A 26,955-nucleotide genomic window follows, 5' to 3' on the forward strand; every position below is an offset into this window, starting at 1 on the left:
TGCAACAGTTGATCCGTCTTTACTTTTATTTATTTCATCTTCCACTCCTTCCTTTCTTCAAACAAGGTTGCTTTGCAATCATGTGGTCTTGGGTTCAATCCCATTGCATGTCACTTTGGGCCTGCGATGAATTTGGTAGACAGAAACTGAGAAAGCTCATTTTGTGCATGTGTGTGCGTTCGTCCATTCCCCACCACTTGCTTGACAACTGCTGTTGGTTTGCTTACATCCCCATAACTTAGCAGTTCACTAAAAAAGGTCAATAGAATAAGCACCAGACTTATTTATTAAGTACTGGGGTGATTTGTTCAACCAAACCTTTCAAGGCAGTGCATCAGCATGGCTGCAGTTCAATGTTGAAACAAGTAAAAGACAAGAGATTTTATATACCCAAGGTGGGTCGTTTTCTTTTGTTTACATTTATATCTTAAGAATATTGTGAATGATTCTTAGTTAGACTAACTTTATTTAGTGTATTAATGTGTCTGAGAGGATTAGGGTTAATACTTTAGCCAAATGTTTTTGTATTTTATAGATGCAGGTGTGGCTGTGTTAACATGCTTGCTTCTCAAACCATTTGGTCTAGAGTCCAGTCGCAGTGTATGACAGCTTGGGCAAGTGTCTTCTACTATAGCCTTGGGCCAGTCAAAGCCTTGTGACAAGCTGAAAGAAGTCTATGTGTGTGTCTACCCTTGATTTGATGTGTGGTTTTAAATGAGTGTCGCTGTTATGCAACTGATGTTTATTTCTAGTCCTCTACAAAAAAAAAAAAAAAAACCCATCTGGCCAATAAGGAAATATCTTGCTTGGAAACAGATAAGGGTTGGCAACAGGAAAGGTAACTGGCTGTATAAAATCTACCTCAACTAATTCCATCTGACCTGTGCAAGTATGGAAAAAGTATGGATGTTAAACCATGATGATGATGATCAATTTTGATCCTTACAGTCACGTGTAGTAAAACTTTGTTTTGAGTCTTGTCTACTTTGCAAAATAAGGTGATCAACTTAGATTGAGTAACTGCAACTAAGACTTGGAATAATAGACTTGACTCTGTTGATACTAAATCACCTGAGAACAATCTGGTTGTGTAATACAAACTTTTTTTAAAATGATGTAAATTTACACCTCCCACCAAACTTGCATTTTAATTTATTTGCCAAACACCAGCTTATTTGAAACAAAACATTGTATTTTAGCAGAAATATGGTAATGAAAGGTTTAAGGTAATCTAAATTAAAACATTCTATCAAAATTACATATTAATTTTTGTTCGAAACAGTAGCTTAGTAATGACTAAGTTATTTTACTTAATTCTTCATAAATTTCAAAATTAATAGTAACAGAAGTAATGTATTTCAGCAGACATGGTAACAGAATGGTTAGACATGTATTGATTCATTGATAGACTATTGGTCTAAGACTCTAATTGATATTCTGGGTTAGAGTTCAGATTTTACTTTTGATTACATTCGTTATCCATCTTGCTCTTGAAAGAAGCCTGTTATCTCTGTCTCATACGTGTGTGTGTGTGTGTGTAGGTCATCTCTACAGGTTTTCTATTGAAATTAGAACCAGCACTGATTTTGTTACAATGTTTCTTTCGTATCCAAGTGCTGGCTATAATTTCTATAGAAAATCTGTAGAGATGACCTTAACACATGGTTTAAGTGCATTGCTAACACAATAGTACACGCTATTGACTTATAAAAGCACTTAATATACTTTATAGCATATTATGGTTGCATAATGAAATACCGTGTGCCTACAAGTCATTAATGTGTGTGTGTGTGTCTGTGTATTGTCTTGGTTTTACATGGTTGTTGTAAACAAATCTCACTGTCATGCAAGTAGTGTCCATTTCTAATCTTCTGTTAAAAAAATTATCTTGTCATGAGAAAATATTTACCTTGCTTGGAATGAGGTGTAGGTTGGTGACATGGCATACAGCCATATAAAAGTTTGCCAAAACAAACTGTGTTCTGACCCATGTGAACATGGAAAAATGGATGGTAAAAACTAGGATAAGGGATTTAAAAAATAAGTAAAAAAACAATGTGCTATGAGATAAAAAAAAAGTAATACCTATAATTTTGAACTCAGTTCTTCATTGGAGAGTCAACTCCATTAGTTTTCATAAATTCTAGACCTATTCTTTTGTTGGTTTGTGTCATTGGAGTGAGGTCCTATTGGGGCACACCTTCAAAAACTTTTAGTTGATTAGTACTTACTTCACTCTAGTGCTTAATTTGTCAACCTTTATTTGTCTGACTGCTCAGTTACAAGTCATAAACAACAATTTTATATGCAATTGAAAAAACAAAAAATTATTTTGAGGTGGTTCAACACATTGAAATTAGGTAATTATTTTGTATGTTAGCTTAACCTGGCATCTTGGGAAAGTCATTGCCTAAATTGATCTGTATGGCGTTAAATGTGTCACAATGCATGCAAACAATTTGAGTTGAAGAAAAAGAACAGAAGAACTACATCCTACAACCAACAGACATGATTACCCAATCCCAGGCAAAATGAAAATCATTGTTGCGACTTCATAGCAAAATTCATACCTGGGCTAAAATTACATTCATGCATCCTTTGCATATAGATGCAGCTTCTTAGTGTTTTTTTTCTTTCTTTAAGACCTCTCCTTCAAACACTCATACATCGAAACTGATGGGAGCGACCATCATATGTTGATCAGAGCCACAGGACATGCAACTACAGGTAAAAGTGAGTTTAAATCCACTGCAGGTATTTTATTGCAATTTATGTGCAAAGCACTTTATTCTGCATTGTCATAGTTTGCATGTCCACCAGAAACAAGTACCAAATCATCTGGGAATATTAATTGCAGAGTGTTTTGGCACAGTTGTTCTGGCATTGCTGATTCAATACTGACTTAAATGACAGGAGACATTTTAATGTTTCTCTATTGCTCTCCCTATCCCTCTCTGTTTATCTGTATGTGTATATTTCTGTATGGGTATACATTTGTGTGTGTGTTGTGGAGGCGCAATGGCTCAGTGGTTAGGGCAGCGGACTCGCGGTCATAGGATCGCGGTTTCGATTCCCAGACCGGGCGTTGTGAGTGTTTATTGAGCGAAAACACCTAAAACTCCACAAGGCTCTGGCAGGGGATGGTGGCAAACCCTGCTGTACTCTTCCACCACAACTTTCTCTCACTCTTACTTCCTGTTTCTGTTGTGCCTGTAATTCAAAGGGTCAGCCTTGTCACACTCTGTCACGCTGAATATCCCCGAGAACTACGTTAAGGGTACACGTGTCTGTGGAGTGCTCAGCCACTTGCACGTTAATTTCACGAGCAGGCTATTCTGCTGATCGGATCGACTGGAACCTTCGACGTCGTAAGCGACGGAGTGCCAACAACAACATATCATTTGTGTGTATTTGCTTCCAGTGCCAAAAAGTACTGCTGTTAAAGCAGGCCGAATGTCCAGTCAACTCTGTTAAATTGTCAGCATCCAAGCAGCTGCACCAAATCATCTCATTCCAGTAGTTTGATGCCTTATCCAAGAGGAGATGAATTTAATGTTTAAACTAGAGATAAGCAGTAGCATCAATATTTCAGATGAAAGGATTAAACATTGATAAAAATCCACACCCAAGCAGTTAATATGATAATATTAACTGTTATACATCTACTTGTTCCATGGAAATAGAGCCACTCCAAACTCTTCACTATTCTATGTTGCTAAATTTGAATGTTGAGTTGTTTTCTTTTAACAATTTTTTTTTTTGAGCCATCTGACTGTATATAACTCCTTAAATCTCAATTGTTTCATTGCATCTTTTCCTGTTACTTCCATTGTCTCATTTCCTGGACTTGGCAATTTACACTGCACTCAATCTTTCCTTGTTTTCTAGAATTTTGAACTTGTTGGAACTCCATATTTTTGTTTTTTCCTCAAAGTGGCTGATCATCATAGGTTCAACCTGAACATTAACCATATTTAACTTCTCCCAGTTGTCTTCCGTCGTCATCAGATAGCTGTTTTAGATCAATATTTCCCTAACTCTCTCTCTCTAATATATATATATAGTAAAATGCATTCAAGCTGGTGCCACATAGAATGCACTTGTGCTGGTGCTATGTAAAATGTACTTGTACCAGTGCCATGTAAAATGCACTTGTACTGGTACCATGCAAAATGCACTTGTGTTAGTGACATATAAAATGAACTTGTGCTAGTGCCATGTAAACGCACCTGTGCCAGTGACATGTACAAAGCACCAAGCATACTTTGTAAAGTGGTTAGCATTAAGGATGGGTATCCAACCATAGAAGCCTTGCTAAAACAAACAATTAGAGCCTGGCCAGCTCTCTGGCTGCTCAGCTCCTGTCAAACCATCAAACCCATGCCAGCATGGAAAATAAACGTTAAACTTTGATGATACTGTTTACTATAGCAACAAGGGATTTTGTTTTTCTAAGTAGGAAGAAAGAAAGTGTAGGAAGTCCCTTTTTGAAGCCTTCGATAAAGCAGAATAATTTGGACTTTTGTGAGTTTGTGAGTTCTCCTGAATTACCCTAGGTGGTTTTTCCCTGCTACTGGGTAATTTATTGATAATGTAGTTATATTTGTAGTTTTGTTGACCTCTTTTTGCTTGATGTTAACCCTCCCCACCACCTTTCAGCATTTTGGGCCTTCTTGGCCAATAGAAGAAGTCATAATAATAATTATTAAGGTTGTGAGTTGGCAGAATCATTTGTGTGTTGGACAGCAGTTTTGAGGAGAGAGACCAGGTCAGTTGCTTTAACTCTAGTACTTGACTGGTACTTACTTTATTTTATTGACTCTGAAAGGATAAAAATCAAAGTTCGCCACGGCAGCATTTGAACTCAGAATGTAATACTCTCTCGGTGTTTGTAAGGACTAACTCTTGTAGTGGTGCATATAGTGGTTGTCAGGTATTTTCTGAACATTACCTCAAAAATTGTTCTTAGATACTATTTTAATTTAAGTTACTGTTTCCAGTGGGTGATCACTAATATACTTTACCTCTTTTCTGATTTCTTGAATAAAATCTTATTTTGGCATCACGTTAACCCTTCTGAAACCAACCATATCTGTGACTACTGCACCTAGTTCTTTGATATGAATTCCGTTTTAAAACAATCTAAGCTAAAACTTGCCATCAAAATTTATGCTTATGTGTTCCAATGACCAGCAAAGTTGTTTTAAATTCTTCATTATTTTCAGAATTAACTAAAATCATCATCATCGTCGTTTAACGTCCGCTTTCCATGCTAGCATGGGTTGGACGATTTGACTGAGGACTGGTGAAACCAGATGGCTACATCAAGGCTCCAATCTGATTTGGCAGAGTTTCTACAGCTGGATGCCCTTCCTAACGCCAACCACTCCGAGAGTGTAGTGGGTGCTTTTGCGTGCCACCGGCACGAAGGCCAGTCAGGCGGTACTGGCAACGGCCACGCTCAAAATGGTGTATTTTACGTGCTACCTGCACAGGAGCCAGTTTGGCGGCACTGGCAGCGATCTTGCTCGAATGTCTTTACATGTGCCATCTGGCACAAGTGCCAGGAATGCGATACTGGGCACAGGTGCCATGACGAGTTTGCTTTTGCTTGCCCCAACAGGTCTTTGCAAGCCGAGTTTTGTGTCCAATATGGTAACAAAAGGGTAAATGCTGCCCTCTTTCAACAAAGACATAATCATGGCTGATATAAATGTTCGTTGATTCCTCCAGTCTGGCTTTACATGAGAGAGGAGGAGAAAGAGGGAGTAAAAAGAGATACAGAGTTAGCATAAGAGGTGCGGGATGAGTGTCATAACTTCCTGAAAAGTACAAATTTTTTAATGAAATTTTGCAGAAATAGGTGTTTTATTAAGTAGACTGGATTATGTTGATAAAATTAAGAAAAATAACAGCATACTTTTATTGCAAATATACAAAATATACTTCCAAAGTTACCTGTCATTTGATGGGCAACACTCTTGTTATGTTAATAATACTGGAAAGTTAAGGTAAAGTTGTAGCAAATCCATAACCCAGTTTTAATTCATCATCGAGGTCATCCTTTACTGTCCGTCTTCCATGCTAGCATGGGTGGTAATTCTGTATTGTAATTGTTTCACCTTCTTTATATTGCTAATATCCTTAAGAAAAGCATGAATGTCTCTCCTCATTAAGTCTACAAGCTTGTTTTTAGGAAGAATTTCAAAACTACAGCCTCCTTCATATTGGTATCATTCCCCTCCTCACCACCTATATCTTTTATCTTTTACTTGTTTCAGTCATTTGACTGCAGCTGTGCTGAGGCATGGCCTTGAAGGGTTTTAATTGAACAAATTGACCCCAGGACTAATTTTTTTTTTTTTTTAAAGCCTAGTACTTATTCTATCAGTTCCTTTTGCCGAACCGTTAAGTTAGGGGGACATAAACACAGTAAAACTGGTTGTCAAGTGGCATTTCTTTATTGCCCACAAGGGGCTAAACACAGAGGGGACAAATAAGAACAGACAAAAGGATCAAGTCAATTACACCGACCCCAGTGCGTAACTGGTACTTAATTTATCGACTTAGAAAGAATGAAAGGCAAAGTCGACTTGGGCGGAATTTGAACTCAGAACATAAAGACACTCGAAATACCGCCAAGCATTTTGCCCGGCGTGCTAACGTTTCTGCCAGCTCATCGCCTTGTTGTCAACTGGTTGTCAAGTGATGGTAGGAAACAAACGCAGGCATGAACACACACACACACACATGACAGGCTTTCAGCTTCTGTCTACCAAATCCACTCATAAGGCTTTGGTTGACCTGAGGCTATAGAAGACACTTGCCCAAGGCGCAATGCAGTGAGACTAAACCTGGAACCATGTGGTTGGGAAGCAAGTTTCTTACCACATAGCCATGCCTGTGCTCATTATATATTATTGTGTTTGAAGTTCTCAGTTTCCTATTTTTTCTATGCATTCAGTGATTGTTATTATTCTTAGTGCAACAGAAATATGTTAACAAAGGAGTTAATCTTCAGTTATTCCATCAGGCTAAATGTGTGTGTGTGTCAGTTACAAAAGGAAACCTAGAAATATTTCATTATCTACATATAATTTAAAATTTAATAATATTTAATGAAAAGTTGTTCAATTATCTCCTTGCTGTCTTTCTTGTATACATTCTTTGACCCCTTTTTGTTTGACTGTTATGTTGAATTTTGTATTTTTTTTTCCTTTGAAGAAGTAAGAACTATGGCCAAACTTTGTTATAGAAATTTTAAAGTTGTCACTCAACACTGAAGATATAAAATTAACCCTCTTTAATACCTCTCCCCTCTATAATTACTCTATAATTTTCATTTTCCACTTTACTTATATAGTGTTATGACAAATATATACTGGAATGTTAGGCTATTATTTTTCAGTTTTCTGAAAATTGTCTTCCAAAAGGAAGAAAAAAGTTTCATAGTCAAGCATTATATTAAGGTCTCTAATTATTGGGCATTTTAGTTTAGTGGCGTGAGAGTTACAATGGTATAATCTCGTAACTTTTCATGAAATCATCATCATTTAATGTCCTCCTTCTGTGCTGGCATGGGTTGGATGATTTGACAGGAGCTGGCCAGGCAGAAGCCTGCACCATACTTCTGTGTCTGTTTTGGTATGTTTTTTTTTTATGGTTGGATGCCTTTCCTAACACCAACCACTTCACAGAGTGGACTGAGTGATTTTTATGTGGCATCAGCACACAAATGAGGTCAGTTTTGGCATGGTTTTTGCAGCTGGATGCCCTTCCAAATGCCAATCACATTACAATATGGACTGGATGTATTTTAAATGGGCACCTGCACTGGCAGTTAAGAATTTTTGTTTTACACCTCTTGAGGTCTGGAGGGAAGCGGTAGTGTCCTTGGATTTTGCAGGTCCACCAGAACAAGCGAGATTGATGTCGTTATTTTCTTGAACCTTTGTAAGTCGACACTTGCAGGGAAAGATATGAGTAAAAAGGGAATTCCAGAGGGATGATGTTATGGAGAGGACAGACTGGGCATACTGATTAGTGCAAGGTCTGAGGAGGGGGAGGAGTTGGCTATAACAAGGGCAATGGGAGGCAGATGAGGATGAGTAGGGTACAGTAGTGCCTGATCAGTTGTGGCATGAAGCCAGCCAGCAGTAAAAAAGGTGGAGAGAGGAGACACCATGCCTGTAGAGGCTGGAACCTGTCTATTAGTGAGTCTATACCAGTCAGTCAGGAGGCCCTTTTTCTGGATGTAATCTAGGATATCTGTATGCATAGAAAAGACATTCAATTTCAGAACCCAGTTGTAACTTATGAATATGAATGCCACATTTGAAAATGAAAACTGCTTGTCACTTGTGGCTTTAAAAACCATTGTAGGTCTCAAGGTCATGGAGAAAAAAAAAAAAGACCAAACAGGCTTGGAATCAATTATTGGCTGGTGACAGGAAGGGCATCACGCTGTAGAAATAATAGAAATAAGATGTCAGCAATCGTCCCAATTGTCTGAGTTAGCAGCTACCACGCACACACACACATGCACATGCACAATTAGGTGTAAACGTTTCCTGAGTTGACGAGGAGAGTAATTGTGTGTATGTTTGTAGCTCCTTGACATTGCATAATGGTTGTAAATGAATGTCATTTATCATCAGTGTTCTGTGGAAGCATGTTAAGACAAAGGGAACTATTGAACAGGCTTGGAACCAAGTATTGGCTGGTGATAGGAAGGGCATCACGCTGTAGAAAATCTTTGGTAAACTGTCTGATCCATGCAAGAGGTGGACATTAAATGATGATGATTTATATGATAAATGACTGTTGTATATTGTTGTGATCTGAAATGAAGTAAGGACTTGTGCTTTGGGTTCTGCTCAAATAGAAGTATGTCAAAAACGATTTAGCCCTGTTATTTCCTGATTGTATGGTGGGGTTGGGGTTAAGGGGATTAAGTGCATCTTTTTAAACTGAGATGACCAACAAACGGCTTCATTATCTTAACTAATCATTGAGTGATAATTGTCAATTGAACTGTAGTATTGACTTACTAACTTCAACTAGTTTACATGGCTGATAAGAAGAACGGGACATTTATAGTGAACAACTATTGCTGTTGCCTGGAATATTTGCCTAACTTGCTGAATGCTACAAAAACTGGGTCCACAATAAGGCAGTTGGCAATCTGTATGGCTATTCTCCACCTTAATTAATCCTTTTTTTATACCAACCTACCTGAAACTGCCCCTAGCACTATGATACAAACTTTTTGTTTAACCCTTTAGTGTTCAGATTACTCTGTTAAATGTAATACTTTTTCACTCAAATTGTTTTTAATTAATCATGCATTATCTTATAGCTTTGAGGTTTCAATGATGTGATTGTTTATTTTTAGAATGTCATTGTAGGTAAGGTGTGAGAGGCTAGATATCGCCAGTTTGAATATAAAACATGCAGAATATCTGGGCCAGATATGGCCGGTTTAAATACTAAAGGGTTGAACCCTTCAGCATTTAATCTGGCCATATCCGACCTGAATATTATACTTGTTTTATGTTAAAACTAATCAGATCCAACCTCTCACGCCTTCCATACAATACCATTCTAAGAATATACATGCATACCATTGAAATCTTGAAGCTACAAGACAATGTGTGATTAATTCAAAACCATGTGAATAAATAAGCAATATATTTGACAAAAAAATCTGAATGCTGAAGGGTTAAAATGATCTTAACTAGACCTTTCCATTGAAATGAAATATGTTAATTTATGTCCCAAACACTATCTTAATAGTGACAAAGTTAATTTACTAATTTCTTTATTATTTTCCAAATTATTTGACACAATGGCACAGTGTAATTCAACAGAAATATGGTGAGAAAAGGGTTAATCTTCAGTTATTCCATTCAAATCCCATCCAAACTGAATGTTTTTTTTTTTCCTTCTGTGCCAGTTCATCATTGTTTTATCATCACTTTAGCATCTACTTTTACATGCTTGCATGGATTGGACAGAATTTGTTGAGGCAGATTTTCTGTGGCTGGATGCCCTTCCTGTTGCTAACCCTCATCTGCTTTCAAGCAATTTTCTCCATGGCAAGACATGACTTCACAGAAGTTTGGAAATGAAAAACATTGCTTGTATGGCAATGATGCTTGTTTACAGCTGTTATGTGATGTCAAGACATGGAGACACCAAAACACACACACACACACACACACACATGCACGCGCATGTGACAAACTTCTTTCAGTTTCTGTCCATTAAATCCACTCACAATGCTTTGGTTGGCTTGGAGGCTATAGTTGAAGACACTTGTCCAAGGTGTCACACACTGGAACTGAACCCGAAAGAATGTGATTGGGAAGCAAACTTCTTTAGCAACTCACACTTGCTCCAAGTGGCTTAGAAATTGTACTACAAACTTTTTGTATTGGGGTGTTTTGTAAGTTTTTCACTTGTGAATCTGTTACTGGTTCCTAAATTCTCATCTTGAGAATATATTAAGATGTATTTATTGTTGACAGATTGTCATCTTAACTCTTTAGCCTTCAGATTACTCTGTCAAATGTAATACTTATCTATTTAAATTTGTTTTGCATTAATCATGCATTATCTCATAGTTTTGAGATTACAATGATGTGTATTTTTAGAATGACTTTGTAGTGTAGGTGTGAATGGCTAGATCGGGCCAGTTTGAGCATAAAACAGATAAAGAGATAGAATATTTGGACTGGATATGGCTGGTTTAAATGCTAAATGTGTGTTGATGTGTTGTAAAACAAAGTTGATTCTAATATCTCAAGGATTCTTTTAGTCAGAGACATTGTGCCTAGAATGTTAGTCCTTCATGCTACATCTACCTCTTTTTTTTTTTATTGTCCTCTATTCAATATTAACTATGTACTTCAGTGACCTGTGAAAATATTGGTATATGGACACAACTAAAAATCATCATCATCACCATTTAATAGATAGTAAATACTAGGTTGCACAATACAGTTGGATCTAACAAGTAGGAGGACCTACTTCATGCTCTACAGTCTGTTTTGGCATAGTTTCTACAACTCCATCTGTGACAGGTGGAGGGAGAGAGAGAGAGAGAGAGAGAGAGCTGAATGTGAATTAGGTTGGTACTCCTTTCCAGCTGAGTAGATTGAAGCAACGTGAAATGAAGGGCCTTGTTTAAGTATACTATGCTTTGAAACCAGGACCTTAAAATCACAAGCCCATCACTCTAACCATTAGGCTACATGCCTTGTGATTGTAATTATTCAAATTATTAACCTCATTTTTAGAGATGAAAATTTTAAAAATATTTTACATAAATGCTTAGCTGTGTAGTTAAGAAATTCGCTTTGTAACCATGTAGTTTTGCATTCAGTTCTACTTGTGCAGCATCTTGGACAAGTGTCAACTAAGCTCCAGACTGACTAATGTCTTGTGAGTGAATTTGGTTGGTGGAAACTATGGAAACCTGTTATATATATATATATATATATATATATATATATATATATATATATATATACATATATATATGTACACACACATACATACAGTGTGTGTGTGTGTGTTTGTTTTTTGTCCCCCACCATTACTTGACAACCAGTGTTGGTTTGTTTATGATCTCACAACATAACTTAGTGGTTTTGTAAAAGAGACCATTAGAGTAAATGCTTGACTTAAAAATAAGTACTATGGTCAATCTGTTTGACTAAAAGCTTTGACAGTTTCCCAGTATGATCACAGTCCAATGACTGCAACAAGTGAAAGATAAGAGATTTCTTAATTTGATCTCTGTCATCAGGTGTCTTCTTTGTCGACATATGCATAGTAACATTGGATTTGTAAAGGTTTACATTTGTAGTTTGCACCCTGTTAATTGACAAATACAAACTGTCCACAAAGAAAAATGTCTTTTAAATGTAATATAATACCATTCGAAATAGTGTTTAGATAAAAAAAAAATCTTTTTTTGGGTTTTTTACAATTTAATTTACCACATGAGGTAACAAATACATTTGAATTTACTTTATTCCTTTCTCTTCCTCCTCCTCTTCATATTTTTTTTTTCTTTCACATATCCCTTCTCTTTTTCTCACTTCATATTTCACACACACATTTAGACACTTTATTTTATATAATATATAATCCTTATTGTTCTGCTATTTGTTTTCCTCTTAAAAACCCACCAAATCCACTGAAACAACTCGGCAGATGTTTCTATGAAACAGTCATTGTTGTAGGGTAGAGAGAGCTTAGATGGTTTCTGCTGCTAGTTTATCCTTCTAGTCAAACAGTAGCAATTAAAATGTTTAAAGAAAAAGTTACCTTTGCCTCCTCATTTATAGTTGAAATTATTACCTTTCTATTCTTACCCTACCTTCCATTAATAAGCAGTCTGGATATCTGCAAGTGATATCTTATGAGTTTATGTAGTTACCAGCTAGCTATTACTGCAGGTGTAGTTATAGTCTTACCCTGATTTAGAAAACCCTGGAATATCTGAATATCTGTGAAATACCAGACTTATTTTGTCATTGTTGTGTCTGGTTGTTCTTTGAAATCATTTGTTATCAAGACTTACATGATTCCTGTTATGCTGAAAAGGACCTGAATTTTTAATAAACATTATAATTTAGATGAGATGCAGTTTGGGTTCGTGCCAGGTAAAAGCACTACTGATGCCTTATTTCTAGTGAGACAGTTGCAGGAGAAATACCTAGCTAAGGATAAACCTCTGTACCTGGCTTTCGTTGACATGGAGAAAGCCTTTGACAGGGTCCCCCGATCCCTTATCTGGTGGTCAATGAGGAAACTTGGGATAGAAGAATGGTTAGTGAGAGCTGTGCGAGCCATGTACAGAGATGCTGCCAGTAAGGTGAGGGTTGGAAATGAGTACAGCAATGAATTCCGGGTAGAGGTAGGGGTCCACCAAGGTTCCGTCCTCAGCCCCCTCTTATTTACCATAGTCCTCCAGGCAATCACAGAGGAGTTCAAGACAGGTTGCCCCTGGGAGCTCCTCTATGCTGATGACCTTGCCCTAATTGCGGAGTCACTATCAGAACTAGAGGAGAAGTTTCAGGTGTGGAAGCAAGGTCTAGAATTGAAGGGCCTTAGAGTCAACCTAGCTAAAACCAAAATCCTAATAAGTAGGAAGGTAGATAAAACACAAACCCCTTCAGGTAGATGGCCCTGCTCAGTATGTAGAAAAGGAGTAGGTAGTAACTCTATAAGATGTACCCGGTGCAAGCTATGGACACATAAGAGGTGCAGCAACATCAAAGGCAAGTTAACTAGCAAGTTAGTTTTTGTTTGTGGCAGATGTTCAGGTGCAATAAAGACTGCAAACAAACAGGAAACAACTTCTATCTCATTCCAGGGTGAACAACTAGAGGTAGTCGATAGCTTCCGCTATCTGGGCGACCAAGTTAGTAGTGGGGGTGGGTGCGCTGAAAGTGTAGCTGCAAGAATAAGAATAGCCTGGGCAAAGTTTAGAGAGCTCTTACCCCTGCTGGCGACAAAGGGACTCTCACTCAGAGTAAAAGGCAGACTGTATGACGCATGCGTACGAACAACCATGCTACATGGCAGTGAAACATGGGCTGTAACTGCTGAGGACATACGTAAGCTCGCAAAGAATGAAGCCAGTATGCTCCGTTGGATGTGTAATGTCAATGTGAATACCCGTCAGAGTGTAAGTATCTTGAGAGAAAAGCTGAACATTAGAAGCATCAGTTGTGGCGTGCAAGAGAGACGATTGCGCTGGTATGGACATGTGGTGAGAATGGAGGAGGATAGCTGCGTGAAAAAGTGCCACACCCTAACAGTTGAGGGAACCCGTGGAAGAGGTAGGCCCAGGAAGACCTGGGCTGAGGTGGTGAGGCAAGACCTTCGTACATTGGGCCTCACCGAGGCGATGACTACTGACCGAGACCTTTGGAAATGTGCTGTGCGTGAGAAGACCCGGCAAGCCAAGTAAGATCGTTGCCAGTGCCCCTGGACTGGTTCTTGTGCGGGTGGCACATGAGATGCACCATTTTGAGCGTGGCCGTTGCCAGTACCGCCTGACTGGCTCCTGTAGGATTTTCGAGCGAGATCGTTGCCAGTGCCCCTGGACTGGCTTGTGCGGGTGGCACATAAAAGACACCAATTTCGAGCGTGGCCGTTTTCGTGCGGGTGACACGTAAAAGCACCCACTACACTCTCTTAGTGGTTGGCGTTAGGAAGGGCATCCAGCTGTAGAAACTCTGCCAAATCAGACTGGAGCCTGGTGTTGCCATCCGGTTTCACCCGTCCTCAGTCAAATCGTCCAACCCATGCTAGCATGGAAAGCAGACGTTAAACGATGATGATGATGATGATTATGCTTTATTAGGCACAGGTACAGGCTGTACAGTTGAATACTGTTTTTGATGGCATAAACAACACATGTGCATATTAGATGTACTCCAGTTTCAGTGTATATTCAGGAAGAAAACTTTTTACAGCATTAAAACCCTGTATTATAGACCCAACTTCATGTGGAACCCAGAGTGATATTTTTGAGACTTTTTAAAAAAATAAAAAGTGCTTTATGTGCCATCAAGTGTCTTCAATAGTCCTGGCCAACCAAAGCCTTGTGAATAGACTTGATTGTCAGAAACTGAAAGAAGCCTGTCATTTGTGTTTGTGTGTGTGGTTTTGTTGTACTGACATCATGTGATGGGTATAAATGAGTGTTACTGTCATACAAGCAATATCATTCATTTCCAGTATTCTGTAAGAACATCTCTAGTCATGGGGGAATATTACTTCACTTGGAAACAAGAAATCTTCATCACTAGATTTTATCTGACCCATGCAAGCATGGAGAAAAGTGGATGTTAAATGATGATGATGATTATTACAAATGTTACAACTGGATGTTTTAAAATGATTTATTTGAATCTTAGAATATAAATATAGATGTTTTCGATCTAGTTGAGATTCTTTGCCATCACATTTGAATTCTTTGCAATCAAATTTGATGGCAAAGAATCCAAACTAGATCAAAAACATCTATAAAATAAAATTTCTTCCCAACCTAATAATATTTCGTATATCCATCTGTGTCTTGGTAGTGATTCTCTGTTATAAAACACAGACATAAAGATTTAAATTTACTGGGGAGATATAAATGATTATTTTTTAACCCCAGTATTTGACTGGTATTTTCTTTTATTGACCCCGGAAGGATGACGGATGTTTGACCTAGTGGGATGTAAACTTGAGAACATAAGGGTTATAACTAAGTACAGCAATGAATTTTAACTGATGCTTTTACATACCTTCCCAGAAACCCATTATAACTCTTCTAGTCTGTAGTATTTTGTTTACTTAAAATAGTTAGAACCACTTTTAAAGAGTACTAGAAATTACAATATTCAAGTTAGTGAATTAGACTCATCATCATCACCAGAATCACCACTATTGTCTTTATTATCACCATCATCACAACTGCCACCATCATCATCATATTTGTCATCAATTTAATGTTTACTTTTCTAAGATTGCATGTATGAGAACTTGTAGAGGCTGATTTTTCTTTGGCTGGATTATTTTTCTATGAACTGACCTTCACCTGTCTCCAAGCAAGGCAGTATTTCTCCTTACCCTTCAAACAATGAACAGCTCAATGGCTGAGCATGTGTTTGCAGAAGGTTGTTATAATAACGGCATTGTTTATATGAATAGTAATTTTATTTTTAATCAGTGCACAGGTGTGGCTATGAGGTAAGAAGCTTGCTTCCCAATCATGTGGTTCTGGGTTCTGTCCCACTGTGTGGCAGCTTGGGCAAGTGTCTTTTACTATACACTTGAGTCAATCAAAGTCTTGTGAGTGGATTTGGTAGATGGAAACTGAAAGAAGCTTGTCGTATATGTGTGTGTGTGTGTCTGTATCTGTCTGTCTTTGTGTCTGTGTTTATCAACTGGTGTTGGTGTGTTTACGTCCTCATAAGCTAGCAGTTTGGCGAAAGAGATCAATAGAATAAGTACCAGGCATAAAAAAGTACTGGGATTAATTTATTTGGTAAAAAAAATTTTCAAGGTGGTGCTCCAGCATGGCCACAGTCTCATGACTGAAACAAGTAAAAGAGATAGAAATGTGAAGAAGACAACTACACAACCATGCCTATTCTATTCTTTTTTCTTCTTTTACTTGTTTTAGTCATTTGACTACGGTCATGCTAGAGCACCACCTTGAGGGGTCTTAGTTGAACAAATTGACCCCAGGACTTTTTTTTTAAAGCTTGGTACTTATTCTATTAGTCTCTTTTGCCAAACTGCTACATTACAGGGGTGTAAACATACCAACAGCAGTTGTCATCAAGCAGTGATTGGCTACTCTTCAAGAAAAGACACAATGTGTATGATGGTTTATTGAAACAAAATCAGACATGCAGACCCAGCAAAACTACAGGATTAAGTATCCATAAAGCCATGCATGGCACAAGAAATTTACGGAAACAAAAACATTGAGTATGTATATATATATATATATATATATATATATATATATATATATATATATATATATACACACACACACACACACACACACACACACACTGCTTTTAGTTTCCGTCTACCAAATCCACACAAGGCTGTGGTTGTCCCAAGGCTATAGTAGAAGATACTTGCTTAAGGTGCCATGCAGTGGGACTGTGTGTGTGTGTGTGTGTATATATATATATATATATATATAATGTGTGTGTCTGTGTTTGTGTGTGTCTCTTTGTGTCCCTCTTTGTTCACTCCCCCATCACTGCTTGACAACTGGTGTTGGTGTGTTTATATCCCTGTAACTTAGCACCTTGGCAAAAGAGACTGATAGAACAAGTACTGGACTTGAAAGCTAAGTCCTAGGCTCGATTTGTTCAACTAAAACCTGTCAAGGCAGTGCACCAGCATGGCCTCAGTCAAATGACTAAAACCAGTAAAAGAACAAAATATATATTGGGTGTCCATAAAGTCTCTACAATTTCAAAAATTTATTACAAAAGCAAACATATAGATAAATCTGTGGAAATTATTAGAAAAGGAGTAAATATTGAAGTTATTTTGCCTCATTTAAAACATCTAGATGGGCACCATTAATTGCACAAAGCACAGCAAGTTGATAAGCAATTTCTTGCCATGTTTGCTGTAGCATAGCCTTATCAATGGTGGCAATAGCATCAGTGACCATTTGCTTCATATCAGTGACCATTTGCTCCCATATCTTTGTTCGATACACAATGTGTTTAACAAACCCCATAGAAAAAAAGTCCAGGGTAGTGATATCTGGGGAACAAGGTGGCCAGGGAATTGGGCCATCCCTTCCACTCCACCATATCTGGTAATGTTTGATTTAGGAACCCACGAACATGCAGTCCCCAATGTGGTGGTGCACCATCCTGCTGGAAAATGATGTTTGGTTGATGATCATCCAGTTGTGGTGCCACATATTCTGTCTAAAGATCATGGTAAACATTTGGAGAAATTGATCCCTCCATGAAGAAAAATGTAACAATGATTTGATTGTTCATCATTCCACATCAGACATTCACCTTTGGACTATATTGGTGAAGTTGTCTTGTCATGTGAGGGTGTTTTGATCCCCAAATCCTCACATTATGTGTTCAGTTTCCCTGAAACATGAAAGGTTGCCTCATCACTTAAAACGCTCTCAGGTGAGGAATGCTGCATCCTCAGAAATTTGTTCCAGCATGTTAACTGCAAACTCTTTTTGTTTTGGTTTATCATTTGGTTTGAGTGCTTGTATGAATTGCACCTGGTAAACATACAATTTCAAGTTACTGTGTAAGACTTTGTACACTGTTGAACACGGTATCTGTGACTGTCTGGCAACAGTACGTATGGACTTTATAGGAGATATTTTCCTCAGATAATTTTGGTTGTCCACTCTTCCCTTTATCCAATACTGTTTTTGTTTCCATAAATTTCTTGTGCCATGCATGACTTTATGGATACTTAATCCTGTAGTTTTGCTGGGTCTGCATGTCTGATTTTGTTTCAATAAACCATCATACACATTGTGTCTTTTCTTGAAGAGTAGCCATTTTTTAAGGGTTTCATTTAACAGAACCCTTTTCCACCAACAGAGTACCTGAAAAACACAAATGCAATGTGGTTAAAACTTTTGATAACCACTGAGTACATAGAACAAATCTATTACACATATCCAATCAATTGCCTTTGTAATAAATTTTTGAAGTTGTAAAGAAACTTTATGGACATATATATATATATATATATATATATATAAAAATAAAGTGTGTGTGTGTGTCTTTGTCTCCTCCACATTTCTTGACAACCAGGGTTGGTTTGTTTACATCCCTGTAACGTAGCAGTTAAGCAAAAGGATTTGATAGAATAAATATCACACTAAGTACTGGGGTCATTTTATCTTGTTTGACTAAACCCTTCATGGTCGTTCTCCAGCATGGCCATACTCAATGACTGAAAGATATTTCTGTTGAAATACATTGCCTTTGATTTGATTAATTTTGAAAATAATGAAGAATTTAGTTAAATAATGATGTCATTATTAAGTTGGAGTTTGGAATCTAAATTAACAAGAAATTTTGATGGAAGATTTTTATTTAGAGCATTTTAAAACTTGAAGTTTGTATCATAGTACCTGATGCAGTTTCAGGTGGGTTGATATCAAAAGATTTAACTTGGACACCCTGTTCTCAGGTGTCTTGCTGTAGAGGAGGTACATAGCTACCCTAGCAAGAAAGAGAGAAATGATGGTGGAGATAATGTATCAGGGTGAACGCTCAGGTAATTGTATAATTAGATACCTATGGGCATAGTACAGAGAGAGAGAGAGAGAGAGAGAGAGAGAGAGAGAGAGAGAGATTATATGAAAACTATATATTTATTTATATGTACTTGTAATTTTAATCTTTATTTTTGTGACAAAAGGTACATGTTAACTAGATTTTATAATTATATTTCAAATGTAGTGGTGAGGAGAGAGACATTGTAAATTGTTTAGGGAGTTTTCAGTCATCTGAATCTGCATTCAGGTTTATAATTCCCAGTTGGGAATGTTTCATGTGTGTTGATAATACCTTTTGAGAAAAGCATTTTGCACATTGTTTTACTTTGAATATTCTGCAGCTTTCTACTTTCCATAGCAGCTTCAAGCTAAAATTCAAGTAAATAACCTCATCAAGGGGAGATTATTCCCATTGGTCTCTTGAACTTACTAAATAGTAGCAGTTATTTTTTATTTTGTTTTTCCATAATAGTGGTGATTTAAAGATAATATACATCTAGTTTGGGTTTAGATGTTTATTTTGTGCATTTTATTGTTTTTAGACTGTGTACTTGCGTTCACCTAGCATACATAGATTCTCTATGATAGCTAAATTTTATTGTGATACAAGTGTCCAAGAAAGATTCCTCTCTTAGTTCAGAGTTACAAAAATATCACAATTATATCTAATGCACAGCTATTTACATATCATTGGTATCCATAGAGGTCTAACTTTTTAGTAATTTTATGCAATATCTGGATTTTATTTTAGTTCCGTTTTATCCATAGATTAAGGTGGATCTTTATGTTTATAGATTTGAGCAGGTGCCCCTCACCCAGCCCCACCCCAATCTCCCCCTACCCTCTCTTTTGGAATGTGAGTTATCATGTAGCTCTTTTACAGTGAGAAATCTGTTCTGCACTGGTCCCTTCATAAATCTTTTTCTGCGCTAGTCCCTTCATAATCTGTTCTGCGCTGGTCCCTTTCTTCATCTTCTAACATAAAGCTGCTTCACTTGGGGTTCATAGTCTTGCAAACTGCATGGCAACCTTGTCAGTGCAGATGGCATGGAAAAAGCATCCAGTACATATTGTAAAGTGTTTGGTATTAGAAAAGGCATTCAGCTGTAGAAACCATTCCAAAGTAGACAATGGAGCACAATACAATCCTCGGATGTCTGATTCTGTCAAATCATCCATCCCATGCCAGCATAGATTATGGATGTTAATGATGATGATAAGGTGATTATTGTCCTTGTATAAGAGTATAATATATTGTATTTTGGCAAAGTATTATTTAATAATCCAACACCACAAATACTCATCCTCTTCACACCTTCTTGTACAAAATTAAAAACTATTTTTCTTAAGTATGCTAAGATACAAAAAACATTTTCACATGCTTTTATTTGCAGAAATATTACATAATCACCTGCTGTCAAAAGGAGCGAGTGACCAAACCACTTAATCATTAAACTTAGTCTAGTTTCCCTTGATAATCTTTTCATAAATCTGTGATCTCAGTTGAACTATTTTAATCATTCTATTCTATAAGTTATTTGTTTTCTTAAAAATGAAGAAAAAGTGCTTTTAACCTCTTTTCCCCTTCACTCATCTTAATGTGGGTACCATGAATGGCTTTTGTTATTTTAAATATTTGGCTGATGTGGTTAAGACGTCTGCTTCTTGATTTCATGGTTTATGTTCAGTCTCACTGCATGGTACTTTGGGCAAGTGTTTTCTTCTATAGCTCTGGGCTGACCAAAGCCTTGTTAGTGGATTTGGCTGACAGAAACTGAAAGAAGCTTGTGTGTGTGTGTGTGTGTGTTTGTGTGCCCCCTCACTTGATTATTGGTGTTGGTTTATTTATGTCCCCATAACATTGCAGTTTAGTAAAAGAGACTATTACAATAAGTACCAGACTTGAGAAATAACTATTGGTGTTAATTTGTTCAACTAAACCCTTCAAGGCATTGCCCCAGCATGGCTGCAGTCCAATGACTGAAACAAGTAAAAGATAAAAGGTACAAACACACTTTTATATCAAGTTATAAGAAGAGCAATTGCAATTTAACATTAAACTAAAGGATTAGTGAATACTTCTTGTAGAGTACATATTTATTATACATTTATAAGAATAGTGGTGATAGTATTTTCAGCCTGCTAGCTTTCCTTGGAGTGTTACTATCACCACACACACACACACGAACGTATATATTTTTATATATACACAAAGACGTATATACGCTTATACATACACACATATATGTATGTATGTCCTGGGTATGACTTTAAACAACATCCGGTAGTGGGGTCCTCCGTTTCAGGAGTTCCAAGGTTTTGAGGAGTGTGAAACCACCCCTTAGCCACTATTGTTTCCAGGTCTATTCTGTCCTTGAGTGGTAACACCTTCAGGGTCCCAGCTGTGGGTTAGCTAACACATGAGCAGCAGGCTGTAGAAATAGTTGGGTTGGTGTTCGAGGGCACATTAAACTCACTTGGAGTGAAGGATCCTTGATCTTTGCTAAGGCATCCATCTAGGAGTTGACTAACTCATATATAAAACCTGTTGCTCTACTGAGTTTGATATCTTGCTCTTTGCTTGTCTCTGGGCACTTCTTGGTATTGCTAGTGAGAGTCATTTTGGTATTGTGCAAGCTGCACTCAACTTAAAACCATTGCTTGTGCACAGCTGACGCTGACCTGTCAGCAGTGGTCATGCTCATCTAACAAGTAGACATCCATCATGTATGTATACACACATATGCAAATGTTTTTGTTAAACTAATTTTATACATTATAGTGATGAAGTTTTGTGTTGACAATTTTCTTAGTGTCTACCTTGAGTATTTACTCTTGACTCATGCCTGGTTTGTTTGTAGTTGTGGATATATATGTGTACACTTACATCACATACTCTCAATCATGTAATGAGTGCTATCTTCACTTAGGCATTGCTTCATATAATAAATATCAATGTTTTATACTTGTCAATATATTGTCCTTAATGTTACAAAGATGGCTGCTGCAGATGATGTACGGTTTGAAGCAGCTAGTGTTTTGGCACAGATTTATGAAAAGCAGGTAGGTGCTTCTTGTTTTTATATTTTTTAAAATTTCTTTTTCAGTCCTCAGTTCTGACAACATTCCCTCCATCTTTCTTGTAATTTCTTTTTCACTTGAATTTCCATTTTAAATATTTCTGTTAGATGTGTACATTTGAAGATAAATGGTTAAAGATGGGTTTACTTGGGTTTACTGTTAAGTGGCAACTGTTTTATTATAGCTTGGTAGACTTAAGACAATCAGGGCACACTGCAGTTGTTGTAATTGTTTGATTTCATAAATTAATGGTTTGTAATGCAAGAGATTAAATATTAAATTATATTGAAATTATAATTGTGTGCTGCATTGTAAAAGTTATCAAAGATCTCTGTATTGTCATTTACATTTTATGAATGATATCCAAAATTCCTTGTCTTGCAAGTTACTTGGTAACTTTGCTGGTGCCCTGTAAAAAGCATCCAGTCCACATTATGAAGTGGTTGACATTTGGAAGGGTATCCAGCTGTAAAAACCATGCCAAAACAGACACAGTAGCCTGGTGTAGTCTTCTGGCCAGCTCCTGTCAAACCATCCAGCCCATGCCAGCATGGAAGGAGAACCTTAAATGATGATGATGACGAACCAGTTGTCTGTTGGCTTAGAAGCCCTGGAAAGGCTAGAGGCACTAATCTTCCTCCCCTGGAGACTAATTCATAATTGTGAAACCCAGAAACCATTTGGTTGTACAGGTGCCACTGAAAATTCTCTGTTTTATATATAATATGTTTAAAGTTAGTTAGTTTGACAGAACTATACTTACAAGAGGAACTGAACTGAACACTCATCAGGTTTACAGTGCTACTATTTCTTACAGCAAGGACTTGGTCATTTTATTGGGTTTACTTCTGTCTGTTACTCACTTCAAAACTACCACTTCATACCTTGGGTACCGTTGGTGGACCTTATTCTTTTTGCAAGTATTTAGGCCAGATGTTTGGTCTGAAGATACCCAGACTCCCTCCCAACAATCTTGGAGGCCCTGTGAAGGCACATCGACATTGCCTTTCATTCTGATTCAGGTTTCCCAGTTTGCCCGGTGTATAAGTGACTGAGATTTCAATACTTCCCCTTGAACAGGACACTGGTTCATTGCAGGGTTAACTTCTCAGCTGTTGCTGGAACTCATTTATAGCTGGGTGAACTGGAGCAATGTGAAATGAAATGTTTTGCTCAAGCACACAATGCACTACCTGCTCTGAGAATCAAAACCATAACCTTGTGATTGTGAGTGCAACATCCTGACCACAAGACCATGCATTTTCATTTGATTACTAAAAGTTTAAAAAGAAAAAAGTTGTTAACTTTTGTTCAGTTGATGTTGAACACATTTCTTTGTGGCTCTGAATTGGATTTTGATAAAACAGAGTAACATCCATCAATTTGCTATTGGTGCTGACCTTCCTTCATACTGGTTGTTGATCCATTAGCTAGTGTGGCTGTGTCTGCAAGAATACAGAGGCTGTTGGCTGGTGCGGTTACATCTGTTAGAATGCACAGTCTGTTAATATTTGGTATTCTAAAACAGCCTGTGATCAGGAGACATGGAGGGCTGGACCTAGTTTCTTAGCATAGTTAGATCTTACCCATGTTGGGTTGGTGGTGATAAGGAACTAAACTAGTTGAATGTTGGGTCTGAGGACTTGTGTCCCATGTCATGTTTGTAAGTTTACTAATGATGTTGTGAGCACTCACTTCTGCCTTTGTTTTTAAAACTACATTTTATGGTTCTGTTTTTAACCAGGTTGAGTGGACTATTTGTGATTTGAAGTGTGTGAGAGTGTGAGGGGATAAATCTCTCATATTTTACATGGCCATTGGTGTGTTATGAGTGAAGTTTGTCAGGTGGTAATGGTGCCTTCATGTAGCAAATGTTTTACAGTTTTTTTTTCCAGGTACCATGATTTGGATTGGTGCACACCATGCATATTTGTTGAAACATTGGTCAACCTATAAAATGTGGGAAGTTTGTTTGTTGCACTCTGTATCTAAATGATTGAAAATTATAAGCGACAGATGAATAGACTAAATTGAAAATTTTGTTAAAACAACTCAGCTAGGAACTTTGGTCATAAAAAATCCTTTTGAGGAAATATTTGAGTTTACCTTATTCGTTAAACTATGTTAGATATATGAAATCTTTTTTTTCTTTTGTGATCCATAATCTTGTCTTACACGAGTTTTTATTGATCTTTTATAGCAGCAAGTAGACCGTGCTAAACCTATTTTGAAAAAGGCAATTGAGGTGTCACAGCAAGCTCCCTATTGGCATTGTCGACTTCTTTTCCATCTTGCAGTAAGTATTGCTTTTTATGTTGGATAGATTTGTGTTGAATAATGCCTTCTGAGTGAATTTGATAGATGGAAACTGTAGGAAACCTTGTGTGTGTGTATGTCTCCGTCTATGTACATGTAGGTGCATTGATGATGTTTACACTCCTTGTTGACACTGTTACTGGTTGTTCTTTGCTTTTGAAGACCTGTGAAATAAAAAAAAAATCCCTTCTTTAAAAAAACAAACAAACAAACAGGTGAGAATTGGTAATAAAAAGGGCATCTGACTAAAATCCTGCTTCAAAATCAATTTCTATCCAAGCCATGTTATGGAAAAACAAACAATGTAACAAATGGACTCAAACACATCAAATCACCAAATTGCTTCAAGTGATTGTGGCCTTTGGCAGTTTGCCAATAAAGGGCCTGAAGAAATGCTAAGCATTTTGTTTGATGTGCTAACATTGTCAGTTTTACTATCTTAACAATAATCCTTTCTACTATCAGCACAAGGGCTGAAATTTGTGGGTAGGGGCTCTAGTTGATTGCATCGACCCCAGTGCTTGACTGGTACTTAATTTAGCAATCCTGAAAGGATAAAAAGCAAAGTTGATCTCTGTAGAATTTGGATTCAGAATGTAAAGATGAATGAAATGCTAAGCATTTTGGCCAGTGTGCTAACGATTCTGCCAGCTCACCACCTTAAATGTTAGCTCGCTTATAATAATAATAGATCACTGACATAGGCACAAGGCGACACATTATAAGGGGCGGTTTAGTCATTGAATGAATCCCAGTACTTAGTTGGTACTTATTGTATCAATGATGAAAAAAATGGTGAAAGTACAAGGCTTGTTCTGAATACTCTAAATCTCTACCATTTCTTCAGTTCCACTACTCTATCAATGAGGATAACATTCCCAGGAGTTGAAACAATAATTTAATTGTGGCATTAATATTAGTTTCTGCCATAAATAATGAGACCAGGAATTTTGAGGAAATAGAAATGTATATTGTAATGTTTGTGCCTTTGTCAAGGACATAAGTTGTGGAAATAAAATGAAGTGGTTCCAACTGGGAATCAAATCAACTGGGAGTTGATTTGATTTAACAGGATGTTTATAGCACACAAGCTTGTCAATTATTATTTACATGCCAACTAAAAAGAAGGTTTTATATATATATATATATTAATATATAGCAGAAGTAATAGAGTGACTCAAGGACCAAGAGTTTTGTGCATTGGCACTTATCAAGGCTGAAAGTTTTGTGTGTTGGCACTTATCAAACTAGTTTGATAAGTGCCAATGATGTCCGAAACTCTCATCCCTTGAGTCACTCTGTTGCTTCTGCTTAATATCAATGAAAATATTCATTTACTCATATTTTGAATTCTATTTCTTCTGTTTGCATCACTGCACCTGTGTGTATACATAGAAGGGATCCATATAGTGATCTCTCATATTTATATATATATACTTTTAGTTAAATTAGGAATTAAAGCCTCTGCCTATAAATTGATAAATCTGAACATCTCTGCAACTAGATCTCAGTTAAATTGACCATTTTATTTGGAATCATTTTGTTTATTGCATTGTTTTAAATAGAATTTGTTTTTATTGTTTTTTGTTTTTTTTGCCTTTGATCAGCAAATCCATGCCTCTGAACGAGACTATGTGTCTGCATGCCAGTTATTGGGTGTTGGTTCCGAATTTGCTTTGTCAGCCAAGTCTGATTACCTACGCCTATTGTTTCTACTCAGTAAAGGAATGGTAAGTTCCATCTCATTGCAAAGTCATTGCTCCTTACTCCACCTGTAGTTTAATTTTTTCTTGGCTCTCCTCTGAATATTTTTAGTCCCAAATTATTGCACTGTGGTTTATTTGTAGGCCTTCCATTGACAAATCTTTTACTCATCTTTGGAAATGTCCAGCGGGTAAGGCATAATGAATTTGAGGAGCAATAGCCTTTATACATGTATTACACAGGGCCACCAATATATGAGATATTCTCTGGTGTTACATGAACCAGTCTCCTTGCCTAAGGGTTAAAGCTTAAACTGTGGTTAATCCTTTCGCATTCAGATTTTTTGCCAAATGTATTGCTTATTTATTCACATTGCTTTGAATTAATCTTGCATTATTTTGTAGCTTCAAGATTTAATGGTGTTTGTATATTTTTAGAATGACATTGTAGGGTAGATATGAGAGGTTGGTTCTGGTCAGTTTTAAACATAAAACAGATTATTTGGGCTGGGTATGGCCAGATTAAATGCTAAAGGGTTAAGGGATAAGCTCAGGAGAGCAGGGGACTAACAGAGTAAACTTTAACTGAACAAGCAGAAGGCAAACAGAAAAATCACTGTTGTATCTTTCACAAGAAAAATCATAAATGTTAATACTTGGGCATGGAAGTTCATGATCGTTGATGCCCTTATGCATGGCACGTATAGAGAAGAGATAACAGATATGGTTTAAAGTTGAATTTCAAGTTGGATTAATGTTAGTGTTACTTTTTAAATTTCATTTTGTCTGTCTTTATTGATTATTTGTACCTATTTGATTTTCTTGTTTCTTTATTTCTAGTTACTATTAGTTGATAAAAAGATGCCTGAGGTGAAGGAGGTTCTTTCAATGGCCGGTGCTTTAATTGAACGTTATCAAGGATCACCAACTCAAAAAGAATCTCTTAATGTATTTTTCTTAGTTCTTCAAGTTTGTCACTATTTAATGGCTGGGCAGGTGTGTATATAATATATTGTTTTTTCCTTTCTTTTTTCTTTT

The 26,955-nt window shown here is 37.0% G+C and overlaps 1 protein-coding gene across 2 annotated transcripts in view; it reads left to right on the forward strand.

The window, feature by feature from the left end:
- Positions 1–26,955, forward strand: part of LOC106874245 (MAU2 chromatid cohesion factor homolog) — a 78,067-nt gene that overhangs the window by 24,333 nt on the left and 26,779 nt on the right. Inside the window, exons 3-6 of one of the 2 annotated variants that reach the window (XM_014921901.3) lie at positions 21,815–21,880; positions 24,099–24,194; positions 25,822–25,944; positions 26,758–26,913. In XM_014921901.3, the coding sequence (XP_014777387.1) occupies positions 21,815–21,880; positions 24,099–24,194; positions 25,822–25,944; positions 26,758–26,913 (441 nt within the window). The remainder of the gene's footprint in view (positions 1–21,814; positions 21,881–24,098; positions 24,195–25,821; positions 25,945–26,757; positions 26,914–26,955) is intronic. The other variant, XM_089347028.1, reaches the window with a different exon arrangement.

The sequence above is a fragment of the Octopus bimaculoides genome, chromosome 2 (assembly GCF_046866305.1).
Source record: "Octopus bimaculoides isolate indiv1 chromosome 2, ASM4686630v1, whole genome shotgun sequence".
NCBI classification, from domain to species: domain Eukaryota; kingdom Metazoa; phylum Mollusca; class Cephalopoda; order Octopoda; family Octopodidae; genus Octopus; species Octopus bimaculoides.